The 17,870-nt window shown below is 43.5% G+C and overlaps 1 protein-coding gene across 3 annotated transcripts in view; it reads left to right on the forward strand.

The window, feature by feature from the left end:
* Positions 1 to 17,870, forward strand: part of NR6A1 (nuclear receptor subfamily 6 group A member 1) — a 67,572-nt gene that overhangs the window by 3,018 nt on the left and 46,684 nt on the right. For 2 of the 3 annotated variants that reach the window (XM_079324379.1, XM_079324380.1), the window contains exon 2: positions 8,914 to 8,973. The exons of the other annotated variant lie outside the window; for it this stretch is intronic. In XM_079324379.1, coding sequence (XP_079180505.1) covers positions 8,914 to 8,973 — 60 coding nt within the window. The remainder of the gene's footprint in view (positions 1 to 8,913; positions 8,974 to 17,870) is intronic. 3 annotated transcript variants of the gene reach the window in all.

The following is a 17,870-nucleotide window of genomic DNA, read 5'->3' on the forward strand; positions in this document are numbered from 1 at the left end:
ATCTAATTCTTGCATGTTGGGAAGCAATAGCTATCTTTCTGTCCTGCCTCTGGCAAGTCCTTTGTGGTATTTCTTTTTTTGGTGGGGAAAATATGCCAGAGGTTTATTGAATTACTGTTCAACTCCTACGTGGTAGAGCTTTGAACAGATGCATTTACAGCAGCATTCTGTGAGAATGGGAGCACAGTTTATCCTGTTGATAAACTGCCTATTTAAATAAAGCCTTCAGCAGTGTAATCTGGTAATTCTAATTAAGTCATTTACATAGGGAATTGGCCCAGGGTTTCATCAGATGGCTGCTGGGGAGCTGAAATGCATTCTTTCCCTCCAGCTGTATTAAACCAGCCTTTTGATCCTGTCCTTTTTTTAGCCTTTAAGCCAAAGTGGTTATCACTGTGCAGAGTTAATTGAGAAAGGGAAGTTGGGGGACAAGGGGACCCTTCGAGCTTTAGCTTTGGTCTTAATTATCACAGTTCTAATTACATAATTAGAAGAATTCCAGATTTTATGTGTTGATAAAAATGATTCTGTACAGGTTTTGGTAGAAAGAGGAAATACTCCACGGAGAGGCTGGCTTCAGTGAAGTTCTTTATTGGTAAATGATTGCCAGTAACTTATCTGGAAAGCAGTTTATGCCTGGAGTATCTGAGTTCTCCCCCAGCAGTTTGATAAGGAGGTTTCATTTACCCAGGGTGGACCCCCTGTCCTTCAGAGAGCACAAGTTACATGTCTAACTTCCATTGCCTAATCATCCCAGCTGTGAGCTCGTAGAGGTGGTGAAATTTAAACTTGGAGAAATATCTGGTCAGTGTGAAAGATTAATTTTTAAAGCCCTTTTTTCCTTTGTTAAAAAAAAAAAAAAAAAAAAAAAGAAGTCAGTAAAAATCTATCACATCTCTAATGCCAGGCTGACTGCAAACTGCTGTGATGTCCTTGTCTGGAAATAGCTCCCAGCTGAAACCTGAGGGGAAACCTTCAATAGTTTTTATTGAGATAATCTGGGACTGTGGCATCCCTCAGGCTAAATCCCCAAATTCTTTTGCTGGGTAGAGCCCCCCCAGGTGTTCCTGCAGGGAATGTGGGTTCAGTGGTGGCACAGAAGGTGTGGTGGGCTCCCTGCACTGCTCCAAACCTGCCTGAGCTGTGAATGAGCAGGGGCTCCTGCAGAGTCAGGGTTTATTCTGGTTATTGCTGCAGGGTTTACCTGCAGGAATTGCTGCAGAGCCTCAGATCCTGAAGCCAAATGATTAAATGATGGCTGTGGTGGCTGTAGTAAAAATTTGTAAAAGAACTCTGAGTCTCTGAAAGTTCTGCCAAACACCAGCTTGTCCTCCAAAGATCTCTTCATTCAGTCTCCCAGCTGTAGCTTTATGTTATTTGGCAATACTTACAAGGAATTATTCCTAAGTATGTTGTTTCAGATGTCTTGTGAGTGCTTTTGCCAGGAGACTCTCTATCCTCTGCCTGTTTTATCAACAGTGCTAAGGAAATGCCCTTTGTGTGGGTCACAGGCAGGGATTATTCACATTTTATCATGGAGCTGTTCCAAACTGAAGGTGAGGTGCCAGTGTTGGTACCAGTTTGCTGCTGTGCCAGGCTCAGGGTGTGGCTGCTTTGCTGCTGCTTTGTGCAGCTTTTCTTTGCCCAATTCTGTTTTCCTGCTTACCTGGTCCTGCCAGCTGGGTCCATCACCTCAACACTTGAGCTGACCTTTAGTATTTCACTTGGATTTACATAAGGGCTCTGCTCAGTGAGCTCTCCCTATCACAGGATGATATCCATAAAAATGACACTTCCTAGTCTTGAAAAAAAATCCCCAGGCCCATTGGAGACATGTGAAAAGGACACCCAGCAGGAAGAGAGGCCCATGGCCTGAAATATTCATCAATCATTTTCCTGGCACCAGGAAACCAATCAACTCTTCTAAGGGGGAGAGTGCAATCAATCACACAATGTGGGAAACGGGGACGGCCAGCCCTGCCAGAAATGTTCCTGCATGTGGACAGGAGGAGAGGGCTGTGCTGGCCCTTACTCACAAGTGGTAACTTGCACCCTTGTGTAAAGCTTTTGTAAAAGGCACTCTGTGCATCACCAGCCCCAGCCTGCACTCAAGGTTTTCTTCTTAGATTTTTATTTTTTTAATTTACCTCTTTTTTTGTAGCTTGTAGGTGGAAGGTTTGTTTCTTCTTCCCAAATCTCCATGTTCTGAAGTGGCAGGTCCAGCAGCAGCATGTTTTTTATCTAGAGGGTCAGAATTTAAAAATTTTGCTCTTTTTTCATGAAAAAAATGTAAGTTTGAAACAGCTTCTACTGCAAACTGGTACTGGGGAGGAAATGCACCTCTGGGTGTTTGACCTCTTTTTCTGTCTTTGGGTTATACTAAAAGATTGCCCAGTAATAAGTGAACTGCAGTTATCAACATCTGTAGAGCATTTTATTGCAGGATAGGGATTATTTGAATTAAAACAAGAGTTCAAATAATAATTTGAAATTCAAATAAAAAATACTACAAAATATTCCTAGTAAGATGCTATAAATTGGAACAAGTTCCTATTTATAGCTCCTGATTTTTCAAGAAAAACCTCTGCAATAGTTGCTACATAAGAAATGCCATCATCATGGCAAAATAAATAGCAGTGCCACAGCCTTTCTCTTCTCCTTTAGCCCAGTGGGTCCTGCTGGGATGGTTTTTCCTGAGGAGAGGGAGATGTTTCAGGCTTGGCCTTGGTCTGGGTGGGTGCAGGGGGTCCAGCCTTACCCACCACTGCCCAAGCAGAACACGACCATCTGTGGAGCAGCACTGCTGGGCAGCTTCAAATGCAAGAATACAAATAGATCTCCTGTAGCAACGTGTCTAACAGTTATTTTAAAACTGTAAAACTTGTAATCATATATCTTCCAACATGGATATTTAAAAAGGTAGAATTGTGCACTGCCTTTTTATGGAAATTGGCAAAACATGAACTGCTATATTATTTAATTTAGATTAAAATTCAATTAAGATTCAGATTGTTCTTCAGAGCAGCAGTGTTGACTAAATTCAATCCAAAATTAATTTCTCATTGAAGACATTAGGAGCCTTCTCTTTAAAAAGTAGATATTTTTCTGCATTTAAGGTAATTTTCTAGTACAAGTGGAGACAAATATCCACAAATATCAGGAAGGCTGTTTCTATTCTGAACAGCATTTTTCTGTCAGACAGTTTCTGATGTGCTTTTTCAGATGCTTAGATGTGTTACCACAATTAAAAGCTACTAAGAGATGTGGCATCCTGCAAAATGAGATTATAGCAATAGGCAGATGTGGCAGGAAGAGAAAGGGAAGTGTTTCTGGAATTGCAAGCAGCAGGAGCTAATACGGTTTGCAAACATGGGAGACAGTAGGCAGAGAGGTAGGTTGGGAGAAAGAATCAAATTTCCCTTGATTCCTGCCCATTTGTAATCCCTATCCCTGGGAGGCCAAATGCTTAATGGGAGCCTTTGACTCCAACAAAACCTGGGCTGGGAGGGAGGTGCTCCCTGGGCTCTGAATTTCATCAGCAAGATGCTGGAGTCAGTGATGGAAGGAAAACCTGGAGCCTCAAGCCCTGGTCAGTTATTGCAGGCACAGGCACTTCAGGTGGTCTGTGGGAAGTGATGAGGGATCATCCCAGAGATGAGGGAATCACTCCTCCTGTGTTCCCTCACTGGCAGGTGCCCAGGCACAGGGGTGTTTCTGACCTGGCTGGGGTCTAGAACAATTTGCCCCTGGTTAATTTGCAACACGATTTCTGCCATATTCTGTGTATCACAATGTGCTATTATGTATCAGGAGATCACTGTTAATCTGTGATGTTAACTCTTAAAAAATAGCATCTATTGTATAATATCAGTCAATTCTATTTTTTTTAATGTAGGTAATTCTAGTGGACTCTAGATGGATTTTGCTAAAGCGTTATGCCTTGTGTTGGCCAACAGTTTATCAGTGATCAAAAAGTCAATAAAGAATTTCCCCAGTTACAGACTGATTATGCAATTGATCTTTCAATACTGGAGTAGGCTGGGCTGCCTGGTAGACAATATCCTAATGAACCAGAAGGTCCTCCAGGTAGAGAAGATGCAGAGATCTCATGTCCAGGGACAAAGGCAGTGTGTGGTTATGGGCTGGGGTGCTGCTTGCATGTGAAACAGAGACATGGTCACCTTCTTTTAGGACAGGCTTTTTTCTTCATCATCATAATTTTTCTAAAAGGTTTGACTGTGATTTCCCTTTTGGTATCCTAAAAGTCTAAATGTGTATAAGTCCCCTTTATGAGCTGGCTGGGAGCTGCCCTGAGCCTTGCTGTTACCACAATCTGGCTGAGGGCACTTCCTCCACACCACCCCATTTTTCAGGAGCAGAGCCTGCTGAACCTCTCAGGGGAGTTTTCCAGAATCCCCAGAAATCACAGAGGGCTTCTGGAAACCCAGCCATAGGGGATGTGGCAATGCTGATACCACAACATGCATCTCCTTTCTGCTTTGATTTTTGTGCCTCAGGAGGCATGTCAGGAATCCTGTGACTTTTGATGGCATCAATAAATCAGATAGCATGCTGACAGAATTTTACTGGAATGTAAACAGGCATTTAAAATAACAATGTCTGTAGAGAGTGTATTGAGGAATACACTGCAGGTACAGGGAAGATTCATCTCTGTGTAGGTTTCCTTGGAGTTTTGTTGGTAAGCAGGAACTGGGATTCTTTTCCATGCAAATGAAAATAAGTAAAACTATTTCTCATGAGATGACCTTATTTCCCACTCCTCTCTGCAAACAGTGTGTGTTTTCAGTGCTGAGGTGAGACAAGCTCTCCCCAATGTAGGGGAAAGGGGAGGAATGTCTCTGTATAGTAAAATTCAGCTGATAAGAGATAATGAATCACCTTTAACTCAGCTCTGCTGAATAGTAGCTGCTCTGGGGAGCTGCAGGCTGGTCAGCCTTGTCTCATCCCTCAGTGGGAAGGGTATGGAGCAAATCCTCCCAAAAGGCATTTCCAGGCACTTGAAGGACAGGAAGGTGATTGGGAACATTCACTGTGGGTTTACCAAGGAGAGAGATCGTGCCTGACCAGCCTCATTCCTTCTGTGATGAAATGGCTGGAGCCATGGATGAGGAGGGAGTAATTTTGTCACTAACCTTAGCATTAGGCAAGGCTCCCCTGTCAGCCCTGCAGGCAGTGGGGTGCAAAGCTGGGCTCCTTGGTTAAAGGGTGGCAGTCAAGTTCAAGCTCACTGTGGCCATTATGCTGTGATTGTCCTTGGGAGTCAGTGTTGGGGCAAATGCTACTGAGCAGTTTCCTCAGCCATGGGATGGACAAACTGCTCATCCTTGCAGATACACCAGGCTGGAGGGCACAGCTGCTGTTCAGAAGCACCTCAGTAACCTGAAGGAAAAGGTTGATTGCAGCTTCAGAGTTAAAAAGACACAAAGATGAAGCCCTGCACCTGGATAACCCCAGGTTAGTGCAGGCTGGGGAGCAGTTCAGCTGCTGGAGAGCCTCACAGCTGAGTCAGGCTGGGCTTGGGACAGCTCCTGGCCACGAGCTTGCCAGAAGCCCTTGGTGCCTGGTGGGACAGGGCAGAGCCCCTGTGAGCAGCAGTGCCTGCTGAGCATCTCCTGCTGCAGCCCCCCAGGTCTGTGGGATCCTCACCATGACCCTCCCTGAGCCAGCACCTCCTGCCCACCTCGGGCACCCCTGCAGGGCTGGGGAGGGGGTGCCACAGCTCATCCTCAGAGCCCAGTGCTGTGCCACAGTTCAGGCTAAGTTCATTTCTAGGAGTAGCCCATATACCCTTCAATTAGCATGAACAGGGACAAGGGCAGGCAAAGGTCAAGAGAAGTTCAAAATACTATAATCTCTTTTTGCTGGTGTTCCCAAATGTTCCTGATCATGCAGAGCTCTCCATGCTGGCCTTGCCAGTGTGTTTATCAGACCATTGTAAAAGTCAAAGAACAAGGCCTGGCTTGATACAAGGGAAGCTAGAAATCGAGGGGTTGAGAATAGGTAGCATTGTTGCTTAAAACAGGAGAAATAATTGATTTATGTTATGGTGGCCAATTAGGCTGTAAAGTGAAAAACTCTTAAAGAAACCCTGTGGCTTCAAGGGAGCTTTTTGCTCTGATTCCTGCTCAGCAAATGGAGGTACCCCAATAAAGGTCATCAGCTCCATGAGCTGAATTATTAATTCCTTTCATGCTACTCAGAGCTTGTAAACAGTATATAATACAGGAAAACAATTGGCAGTGTTCACTGAGTGGGCAGAGAGGTCAGGAGGTAAATACTTGCATTGGCAGCAGCCACTCTTCACAGCTGAGCAGACTTCTGTCCTTTTCATCTTTTTGAGCAAACCACTTTCCAAAATCTTAGTCTGGTTGTTAGTCCATATCTCTTCTCCCTTAGATGAATTGTTTTTAGGAATTTAATGGATTACATATAACTATGAAGATAAAAAGGGCTGGAGGGAAGGGTGATTACAGATAGGAGAGCAAACCAGCATTGCTGTGTTTCATAAACAGCTGTTTTTTTAATATTGAGAGAAATTTTAAAATCAATCTATTCAAGGTGGGGCATAGAATAAGCAGTTGTGCTTTTGTGTATTTATAAAAACAAAAATCAAAGTGTGATTTTGGGATTAATATGTTATAAATACCATCTGCCAGCAGTAGCTCAAGACCAGAAATGTTGATGCATTGCTGCTCTTGCATGCCACAGCTGTGCCAGGTTCCTGCAGCACAGGGCAGGACATGGAGGGAATTCTTACCTCAAACTTGAGCAGCTGGGTGAGCATGGTGTCTGCATTGGTGAATGTATTACAAACAGTCATTAAAACACATCTGAAGCTGAAATTTCCAAGTATGGCTGGGAAATAATTACATTTATTGTTTGCATCCTGTAATGTGGTATTACAGTGAACAATCCAAAACTTCAGGACTTAAGAAAAATTTTGCTGCCTCTCTAAACACTTCCCACTCAGAAACCTCTCTTCAGAAGGCACATGCATTATTTAGTTGCTCTTTGAATGATATTTGATGAACTATTCCAGATGCTGGCAGGTGTAGCTTACTGCCCTGAGTGACTGTTGCTCACAGCAGCTTCTCAAGTGCTGCCCTGTGCCATCTGGCCAGTGCTGGGCAGTGACCCCTGTGTGCCAGAGCAGCAGGTAACCTCAGAGTGACCATCTGCTGGCTTGGTCCCTCAGCCTCCCCAAAAGCCACATTGCTGACTCTGCACCACTTTCCAAAAGAGTCACAGTAACTTTAACCTGCACTCGTTTGTTGGCTTAATTTGGATGTTTGTGTTTCAGTAGGCAAAAGTACAAAACTCTTTCCAGGAACCTGAAATGGCTCCACTACATATGAAGAATCTTTTATTTATTTACAAAACATGGATAGTATATGGCTTGCTAGTTCTAAATTAGGAAGGCTATAATGTTAAGGTGGAAAATAGGAAGATGCCAAATATTTTTTCTTCTCTGAGCACATCAGACCTGTGGAGCTCTGCAGACAGTGTGGCACGTGCAGCTTCCTGAGCACTGCTGCAAGAGCCAAGCAAGATGATAAATTAATGTGTAGATGTTCTAGGCACTAAATGCCTTGGTAATTCAGTGGAGAATAGGACAGAAGCCAGGGCACTGCTGAATAAATCTGTAGTTGTGTTTGTTGCTGGTCTCAGCTGTGGCTGGTGTTCAACATGATGAACTAAAGCTGCTGCTTGGAGTAGCTACACCGAGGAGGCTCAGAGTGGTACCAGAGTGTGGCAGGAGGATTTAGTCAGTGGTGCAGTGTCTGCTCTCACGTTCTGTAAAGATGGGCTGGGCTGCTGAAGTGTTTACTTTTGTTTGTGGTTTGCCTAATTAGAGCAGAACTTTGCACTTTCAGTGTAAACAGTGATCCTCGGGGAGCTGCCTGAGAAATGGGAATTGCAGGAATGTGAAAGGCAGGATTTGGGCTGGCAGCAAAGCCTGGCTGTGGGCTGGAGCTGTGCTTCTGGGGCTGTGTTCTGTGGTTAGGAATGTCAACTTGGAGGGTGCATTTATTGGGTGTTAGAGCTAAACAAGACTTACAGAATATATAATTATGTGAGACCTACCAGCACCAAATCATGGAGATGGAGACTGAGCTACTCAGCTTGGGTTTTGGTGGTGATGTGCTGAGAGGGGCTGTGGTCTTTTCAGAGAGACCAAGCCAAAGAATGCATCTTGGATTTACCTAATCTTGGGTTAAAACTGACCCTGTTAGTGCAAGATGGTTTTCTCCTGATTTGGGTCCTGCAAAGGTAGGTCCTTTCCAAAACACAGAGGGAAATGTGGCATTTGCTTTTGATCATGTTCTGACTTTGAGGGTTTTCACTGGCAGACACAGGCAGGAAGTTCTGTTTCTTCTTTCAGCTGTTAGAAAATAAAGCTTTGGAGTGGCTTGTGCTTAAAGTGGATTTAAGCAGTGGAGTTTCTGATGCTGCTCCAGATCAAATTCCAGCAGCTTGCCAGCCTTTGGAAGAGGATCTCTCTTCTGATCAGGAATCTTTTGAAGGTTCACTGGACACAGATGGGAGATCATCATGTCCTTTCATTCCACAGTAATGCTCTGCATACAGTTTAAACCTGATGTAATTTAAACTTTCTTTGTGCTGGAAGTTGCTCTGAATTGATATTCCCAAACCATCACAAGTTACAAATGACTAATATGACTGCTGAGAACAGTAAATCTACAGATAAAGTATGACAGAAATACCTTGAAAGGGGAAGCTGATGTTGGTAAAATTACCTGATTCTCAAAGCAGCTTCCTCAGGTGATTGCACATGTGTGTATTCAATTTCAGTGTAAATTAAAGTTTTCAAAATAAAACCTTCTCAGTAACCTGCACATCACATCTTTCTCATTTTCACTTTCCCATTAGCTACAGATGTGGAGCAGATGAGTTCCTCCTCTCCTGTCCTCCCTCTGAACTCCGTGGGCAGTAAGTACAGCTTTTCTTGCCATGTGTGACCAGGGAGAATTTCTCATTCTGAGATAATCCAGAGATGTGAATTGATACTCTGTGCTAGAGTCTTGGAGAAGTTTTACAACTGATGCTTATTCATGGAAGTGGGGTTTCCCACAGCTGAGGGCTGATGAGATATTTCTCACAAAAGCAGCACAGACCAGGTCTGCACATCACTATTCACACCAGCAGAATGCAGGTTGTGTAAGATCTGTTGCCACCAGAGATATCTCAGTGAAGGAGATGCCTGCATGAGTGATAGAAACCCCTGAGGTGATGTAAATTCTGTTGACATGGGAGTATTTTTCTGTAGTGTTTCATTATTACACTTGAAAATCTACAGCCTGGAATTTCTCATGAAACTGAGAGCAGTTGTTGAAATCCTCCTCAATTTCAGGGTAATTCTGGGCCTGTAATTTTTTGAGACTTGGAAAACTTGAGCTGCCGGACACCTAAAAAAGTAGGAATTCGGAATTCCTTGGTAACACTCCATCTAGTGGCATTTGCTGTGCAGAGGGACCAATCAGTGGGAATCCACTAGATGGCAACAGGCCCTTGGCAGACTGGTGGGACTGGGAAACTGCCCTTAGCAGGGCTGAGAACCCCTCACCCAGAGCAACTTCTCATCTCATTGTTTGGGAACTGTGGATTTTTCAAATGTGCAGACTTTCAACTGACAGCTCATTTCAAAAGCAATGCTCAGATCTTCACAACTGCTGAAAGCCTCCCAGACCCAGGACATGATCCTTTCCACTTGCACTTTTACTGGAGAATTGTAGTTCCTGAATGATGGGAGTGCAAATCTGGTTCTTCCTTTATGGTGAGAACAGCCCTGTGGGATGCATGCAGAGTTGTGAACATGTGTGCAGTTATTTGCTTGTTGATTAATAAAACACACATTTGTGGGTATCTAGCTAGGTTTTCATGCAGTTTATCACTTTTATATGGAAACAGGTAATTTCATGTGCATGTGTAGAATAATTTGTCATCCAGAGACATGTACAGTTCATGACAATATATTTGCTAATATTCTGTTGAACCTTTGTGGCTTGACATAGATAATATTTGCTCCTGTGCATTGACAGGTATTAAAACATAACTAAATTTTCCATAGTATTCTCCCAGCAGAATGTATCTGCAAAAAAAGAGCAGGGCTGTCCACCATGAGCTGACCTTCTTTCCCCCTTAAATAACTGTATGTTATTGCCAGTGTGTACTTGTCTAGCTACACCTTTCATGTCTGTTATCTTCTGCTAAACTGAAAAATGCTTGTCTGTTCCCTATGAAAATATTTATATAAACTTTTGATAAACTAAATAAACCGAGCTCCTCGAGTTCTTTTGATGTCTTGCTGTCTCTTGATCACCTGGTCAGTGCTGGTGGCCACTCTGGTCAGTCCCAACAATGACCCAGCCCCTCTGGTGTGGATGGAAGAGCCCTGGCAGTTCCTCTGGGCAGGTCCCCAGCTGTCCCATGGCTCTAGTGGCAGCACTGGATGTGCTGGTGCTCAGTGTCACCCTGATGTGCCCTGGGGCAGGGGGTGGTGGCTCTGCTAGCAGCAAACAGTTGCTGACACAAACATCTAAAGCTTCCCGAGCATGGATTTGGAAACATTCTGGACATGCCTGCTAAACTGTCTTTCCTTGGTTTTTCCCCTTGCTGTCTCTTTATCAAAATTAAAGCAAAAAAGAAAAAACTAAAAAAACAAAACAAACCAAACTCTGGAGGATCCTTACAGCCAAGTAGGAACCCAGATTTTAAGCTTATCTGTGCATCCAGAGCATTTGAGAGGTGTGGAATGTCTGCTCAAGCCTTTGGCTTGTCATGCATTGGCAAACTGGGGTAATGGCCCCTTTACTGTAATTTTCCTTGTTTATCTGAAATGTCTCATTCAGAGTAATTGCAGTGGATTATTTTCATGTGTCCTTGCAGTAAAGATGAACACCTCTGTCAGGACTTCTGTATTTTCTACTTTCATGCAGGTATACATGAGGAAAACCAGTTGGCCAAAATGTCTGTTTAAAATAACACAAAAGTGCTTTCTTGTACATCATGTAAGATGTCTCTGGAAAAAATCCAAATTGTGCACTCTCACTTCCGAATGAGTCTGCCAAACATGCTGAAAAATTTGAGATTTCAAAGGCAGAATGTCAAACTGCATCAAAAATGAGTCATTTGTCTTGTTTTCATAACGTTAAAACAATTTGGCAGTCGTGCTTTTGGGCTGTTTACTGGTACATGCTGTGGTACATCCCTGTGCCACCACCCTTACCCAGGCTGTCAGTGCTCCCTGTCAAAAGGGCTCTTTGCTATCAGACTCAGGGACAGGGGGATTTTTCTTAAAATTCCACTTCTGCAAAGTTCAGTCTGTTTAGTGTGTAGGTGTTGAACTTGGTGGAGCTGTTCCTGTGTAAAATTGAACAAATTAAAGTCTTTTAGCAGAGCAAGCAGCTATGTTTTAATATCATACATTTAATGTGTAATTAATATTCACCAAACTGGAGTTTGGAAGTCCTTGGTGAGTTGTTCTGACTTGAGCTGTGCAGAGGGGCTCAGTTCCTGTGGGATAGCAGCACATGTCTGAACAGGCTCCTTCAGGATAATCCTGTGAGCAACTGCAGGAGCAAACAAGGAGTAAGAGAAGTGCTTGGAGCCTCTGCTGCCCAGGGAACTGACAGACAGCACTGCTGAACAGAGTGAGATCCACCATCCCTGCTCTGAGTGCAGAGGCAGGGCCATTTCTGGGATCAGGTCTGGCATGCCAGCCATGTGCAAACACTTGGAGGGCACCTCTTCTGTCTCAGGGCAGTGTCAGGTGTGTCTGTCATGCAGAGATGTGTCAGCTCCTCCCTGCCTGCCCCAGGCACTCAGATCCAGCTCCTCACTTTTCCAGTATAATTGAAGCTGGCCCTGCCCATCACAGCCCTGAAGAATGTTCTCTGCAGCAGTACTTGCTTTTCTTCCTCCCCCCATTGTCATTCCTGTCGGTCCAAAGCCCCACAGTTCAGTCCCTTTTCATCTCTCACTGGTCACTTTGTAGGACCAGTGCTGTTCCATAGCTTGGCTTGGTCTGGAGGAAGTTTAGGTTTACACTTTACTGATTGATTTACCAACTGGTATCACTTTCATTAAAATTGAACTAGTTCCTCAACTGTTCTGCTCCTTTAACAATCCCTGTGCATTTAGTTATCACTCAGATTTCCTCAGAAGGAGGTGGATGATGTGTCCTGAACTTCTCTGGTGGGACAATGGCACAGCCTTAGACCTGCCTTACACAGTTTGGGGAGGCAGAACTTGGGCACAGCGTTTCTTTGTGTCACTTTTCTGGCAGGACAGGCCACCCTGGCCATGTGAGGGGTGGTGCTGGGCTGTGTGAGCTGCTCCTTGGCTGGCTGGTCCGCAGTTTGCATTCATTGATCAGTGAGTTGATAGAAATGAAAACCCACCGACAGCAATGAATGTTGATTGCAGCCATTAGATGCTGAAGATGCTCCACCACGGTGATGGTGCTGTCCCTCTACAGCAGCCCAAGACAAAATTCCTTGGCACGTGCTTTGAGTCTTCCCTTATTTTATTTTATGGATTCTGTACAGGCAGAACAAATGCCTGCACCCAGTGCCAGAGCCTGCAGTCCTGTCAGCAGCTGGGCTGGAAAAGGCTCCTGCAGGTGCCAGTGGGGTGGCCAAGCCCCTGGATTTCTGTGCCTTTGGAAGGAAGGCGTTTCCCTGTTGCCTGCCTGCAGGGCAGCAGCAGGACCTGGCCAGGAGGGAGCCACCCCTCACCCAGCCCTCCCAGTGCAGGGTCCTGGGAGCTCATGAACTGACATTCCAAAGCTCCTTCCAGCAAAGCTCAAGCTGCCCACCCAAATGGGAAGGTTTCCTTCCTGATCTGGCCTGTATTCTGCTATTTTCAATGTATACCATGCTCAGATTTGTTTCCAAGTGTCCCATATGGTGTGGATACGTTCCTGCTTTTGTGCTGCCCATACAAAACCTTCCATTGATCTCTTATACTCTGTTCTGCAGAAATTCTGTGCTAGTATAAAGCTTTAATTCTTTTTTTTAAGAGAAAACAAGCATTTCTTATATACCAATTCACTTTCGGAGAACACAGAACTGGAAAAACTCAACCTCTGTAGCTCTTAATATAATCTGTAAATCATGACCTGCTAATGGCAACCACATGTGAAATCTCTGAAGGTTCAGGCTCTCCATTTAACAGAAGGTTTGTGATAAACCTCAAGGTACAGTCAACGGTCGATGGTTTTTTCTAGTTCTCAAACTCACCGACAGCGTTGAATGTTCACTGAAGCTATCCAAGGATGGCTCTATACATGCACTGCACACATTTTCCATGCATATGTTTTCCATAGACTGCCAGTGGAAACACTGCTGAGCACTGCACATTCTTTATTGTAAAGCCTTAAACTGCAAAGTATTTTAATTACGGAATGGAACCTCGAGGACTAATGAATTGCAGAAGTGTAACACTCTGGTCATGGATGCTGAGTTCACTTAGTATTTCTTCAACCAGCTTTGAATATATCAGAGATGCAGTTGTGGAAAAAGCCTTTCCTCTTGTGGATATGCATGTTCTCAATAGCACTAAGGATGTTTATAATAATTCAGATTTCTTTATAAAGTTCACTTGAAAAAAAACATAGTGCTAAACCAACAGAAGTGAGAGAAGGGAATCTACTCAGTAGAGAACATAATGTCTGTATTTCCACAGCTCCTGTCCCTGCTCTTCCTTCCCCTAAAAAGAGGAAAAGAGGGTTTAATCTCTTTACATCTCTATATTGCATCTAATTATCTTCATATTTTCCACCTGGCTTACATGGTTCCAGAGAGATTACTTATTTGCAGTTTGTTTGTTAAAAAGTAAATCTGCTGCTGTATCTGCAATAATTTTCCTGTGAGTGCAGTGGAGCCCACAGAGTCAGTGGGGATAATTTACTGCTTAAATGCTGGAAACTTGCTTTAAATGCAGAGTATTTTCTCCTGTAGGGATCTAAGTTTCTCTCTGAATATCTTGAGCTGATACATGTAATTTAACAGTAAGTGTATTGTCTAATAATGTACTTGAAGCAATCTTGCTCTAGGAATACAGTTTGTAGCCTGCACTTAAACTGATTGATTTTAATGGTATCATTAAACATCAGCTGATACTGAAAATCAAAAGAATTCTCCAAAAATCAGTCTCACCTTTTTCTTGCCATCATTTGGAGTAGGAGCTGGTGGAAAGAACAAAGACAATTTGAATTAATCAGAAGCAGTGCTCAGCCTGGAGTGTTAAGCCTCAGGAGTGTCCCAGTGTGAAGGGTGACTACATGTGGTAGGTATAACATAAATCAAGGAAACTCAGTTCAAGCCAAGCATGAAATTTTGGTTTTAACAAACCAAAACAGTGTGTTTGTATTTAAATGACATTGTGAGAGAGGCTTTTTTCTCAATTCACTACTTCTTCCTCCTTTATCCCTCCAATGACCTTTGAGGTAGGAACTTTCATCTTCTTGTTTCATGATTTCAGAGCCTGAATTTCTTCTGCAAGTTAAACTGTACATGTTATTTCTATATCCTGGCTGCACACTCCTTCCCCTTTGCAAAGTTCAAAGCTCTCCATGAGATTTTTTGGACTGACTCCGAAAAGATAAAATAGTTCTCTGGAAACTGTAAGTGGGCAATATGTGCAAGGCAGAAGTTAAGGTCTGCACTGAACCTTTGACATACCTTCCTTTCTCAGACTTCTTTCACCTAGGAAGCACTGAAACTAGAGCTGGCAGTGCCACCTCTGTTGTTATTCCTTAATTATTATTTTTTGTTGTGTAAAAAGCATTAAATGGATCCTCCCCAGATGCTGAGAGAGCAGAACAAATGAAAAGCCCAACTCTGTTCTCTACAGAACACCTTGTAAACTGGGATCCCTGTAAGGCCACCAGTCAGAGGCAGTGATTGCTGAACAAGACCTTTTCTATCAATGAAAGTATTGAACATTCTGAGCACATGGGGTTTTCTTTCAAATTGCAGTGGAGAGAATGGGGGTTTCTGTATGAAGAAAATGGTTTCCTCCAAATTTGCATACAACCCTGAAACACAGTGGTTAACCTGTTAGTAAGAGGTAACTGGATTGAGTTAATTTGGTGGATGTTTCTTGTGCTCTTTGCATTTATGGTGCCTGAACAATTCTTACACCCTAATCCAATCATTCTGCTAGCTTCTCACAATGAGGCTTTTATTTAGCAGGGCAGGAATCCCAACAGCACTGCTCTAAAGTATCACTAAATAAATGTTACATATGCATCTGGTAGTCAAACAGCTTCCCTTTTCCTCCCACCCCGTGCTGTAGCTGTGACTCATGAGGGAGGTGTGTGACCCCAGTGAAGGAACTGGGGCCAGGATTGTCCTCAGCACATGACAGTGTCTCACTGCCTGCCTGCAGCATCCACAGCAGTGCCATGTGCAAACACATTTGCTTTGTCCTGGAACAGGCTTTAACTGTACTATAAAAATGTGTTTTGCTTGTTGAGGTAAATGACTTGAGCAGGGTAAGCATCCAAATACACCTTGGGGAGACAAGAGCATGGAATTGCTGGCAGTGTTTTAGTTTTTGTTGTTTCACTGAAATTTGGGTGAGTGTTTAAGTAGCAATGCCATGGCCAAACACTTCAGATTCAGCAGTCTTGTGCAGTGAGCACTGGAGATTATTTTTAACTGTCCAAAAATTCCTTGGGACTACTACCTGGGAGTCCAGAGTCTACTTAAAAATGGGGACAAAGTTACCAGTCTGTTCAATTTGCCCTTTTTGAACACAGTGTTGTGATGGTGATCCTAGAGAAAACATGCAGAGCTCTCCTGGGACCTGAGAAATGCTGTTCGTGCCAGTTTCCAGTGATTCAGGGAGGACTTACCAAGTTCTTTTGATCTCACTGTAAATTGACAAGCTTGATTGTGGATGCAACATAGCCTAGACTTTTGTAAGGTGTTTGACTTAATACCAAATGACAATTTAAACTGGTATGATACAAATTTGCTGTGGCAAATGTTAAAAGGATTAACAAATGACAAACGGGGAGGTCTAAATGCAATTCCAAGTGGGAACTTGATCCAGCTGGTGCAGCCTTAGAATGACTTGGCCACATCCAAAAGCATCACAGTTTGTGGCTGGGAGAAATGTGGGATCCCATATTTGCAGGTTTGGGGATTTTAGACAGAAGAGTGACACAGATTTGGATCTCTAGGTAAATCAAGTGGAAGTGAATGCTTTGGTGCAGCTGAATGCAAAGTTCCATGTTTGGGAACAAGGAATACAGGCCATGTGTGAGGATAAGGGCTCAGCCCATGGAGCAGTACTTGTCACAGAGATAATTAACTGCATGTGTGTGCACAATCTGACTCCTACTACTGTGCAAACAATGAAATATTCTACAGCAGCACAGCCTGGTGCATCTGCATTTAGTTCTCCTGAAACTGCTGAAAGGATGCTTTAGCCAGTTCTGGCACAGGCTGCCCTGAAGACATCACTGAGCTGAGCAGGTTTCTGAAAGTTTGAGTGGAGAGCAATTAAATAATCAGAAAGACTGTCACCAGTAAAGTAAGGCTCTCTGAGATAAACCAGGGAAGGTTCAGGAGTTCTGTCCTGTCTCTTAACATCTTTACCTGCATAACTGAGCCAGTCAGAGCTTTGGGAATGGCTCTGGCTTCACAGCAGGGAAGCAGAACCTTGGCACTGGGTCTTAGCAGGGAAAAATGGTTTGACTCTTGAGAAATTCAAGGTACCAACTTGTGTTTCAAGAGCATATGAAAGAGTGGAAGGCTTTTTGACCTATTGGGATGTGATTTTGCAAGAAAATTATATTAGACACTCCTGCTTGAAAAATGCTAAGCTAAGATTCAGCAAGTGATTTCAGCTGAGTAAAAGTAAAATTATTTTGGTTATGATTCTTTTTTACCAAATATTTTAAAATAAGGCATTTATGAATGAGCTACTCTGAATGTACAGACTGAGTAATGAGATGCCCTGTATTTTTTAGGTGCTTCACCAAACTCTCTCTGAGCAATCAAAACAGTGAAATAGATGTATTTTTAAAGCAAAACTTGTTTTATATTTCTAGAACAAACACACAAGCACTCAGAATCAAACTTTCTATCTCCTGTGACCTCCTAAAAGAAATAATTGTCAAATTTGCTTGGGGAGACACAGCCATGGGCAGGGGCTTCCTTGCTGACCTACTTAGGCAGGAGTGATGGCCTGGATTAGAGCCCAGCTCCCTGCCAGTCCCAGAGTTTGCTGTGCAGGGATCAGCACACATCTCAAGCCCTGCCTGCCCCCACACCACATTTCCCCCAGGACTGAGCCCAGTCCCACCCAGGCAGGCTGGGGAGGGGATCAGGAGCCCCAGCACCCCAAGGCAGCTCTAAGGGATGCTCTGAGCAGGGATGGGTTTGGAGGGAGCTCCATTTATGAACTCTTTGTACCTGGACTGGAACAAAATTACCTCAGCCCAGGATGTATCTAGGAATGGTGTCATCATCTCATTTCAGAGAACTTCAGAAATTGTCTTTGTTGGGAAAAAACTACTTTGGATGTTTGGGACCACTACTGAATTGCAGCTGTTGGCTGCAATCATTAAAGCAGTTCTGACTTAAAATAAAATCAAACCAGTGGCTAATGGATGTTTGGAGAAGGATACAAAGAGGAGAAGCTTGCATATTTCCTGCTGATCATCTCCTGTCTTCCAGACATTTTTCAACACACACAGACTTCTGGAGACAGACTTCTGTGCGTTCAGTCACCAGGAATGCATTTTTCTTTTCATGAATTTGCACAGCTTCCCCGTGAACTTTTATCCCCTGTCTTTCAAGATAACATTTGTT

This window comes from Erithacus rubecula (genome assembly GCF_903797595.1).
Source record: "Erithacus rubecula genome assembly, chromosome: 21".
NCBI classification, from domain to species: Eukaryota; Metazoa; Chordata; class Aves; order Passeriformes; family Muscicapidae; genus Erithacus; species Erithacus rubecula.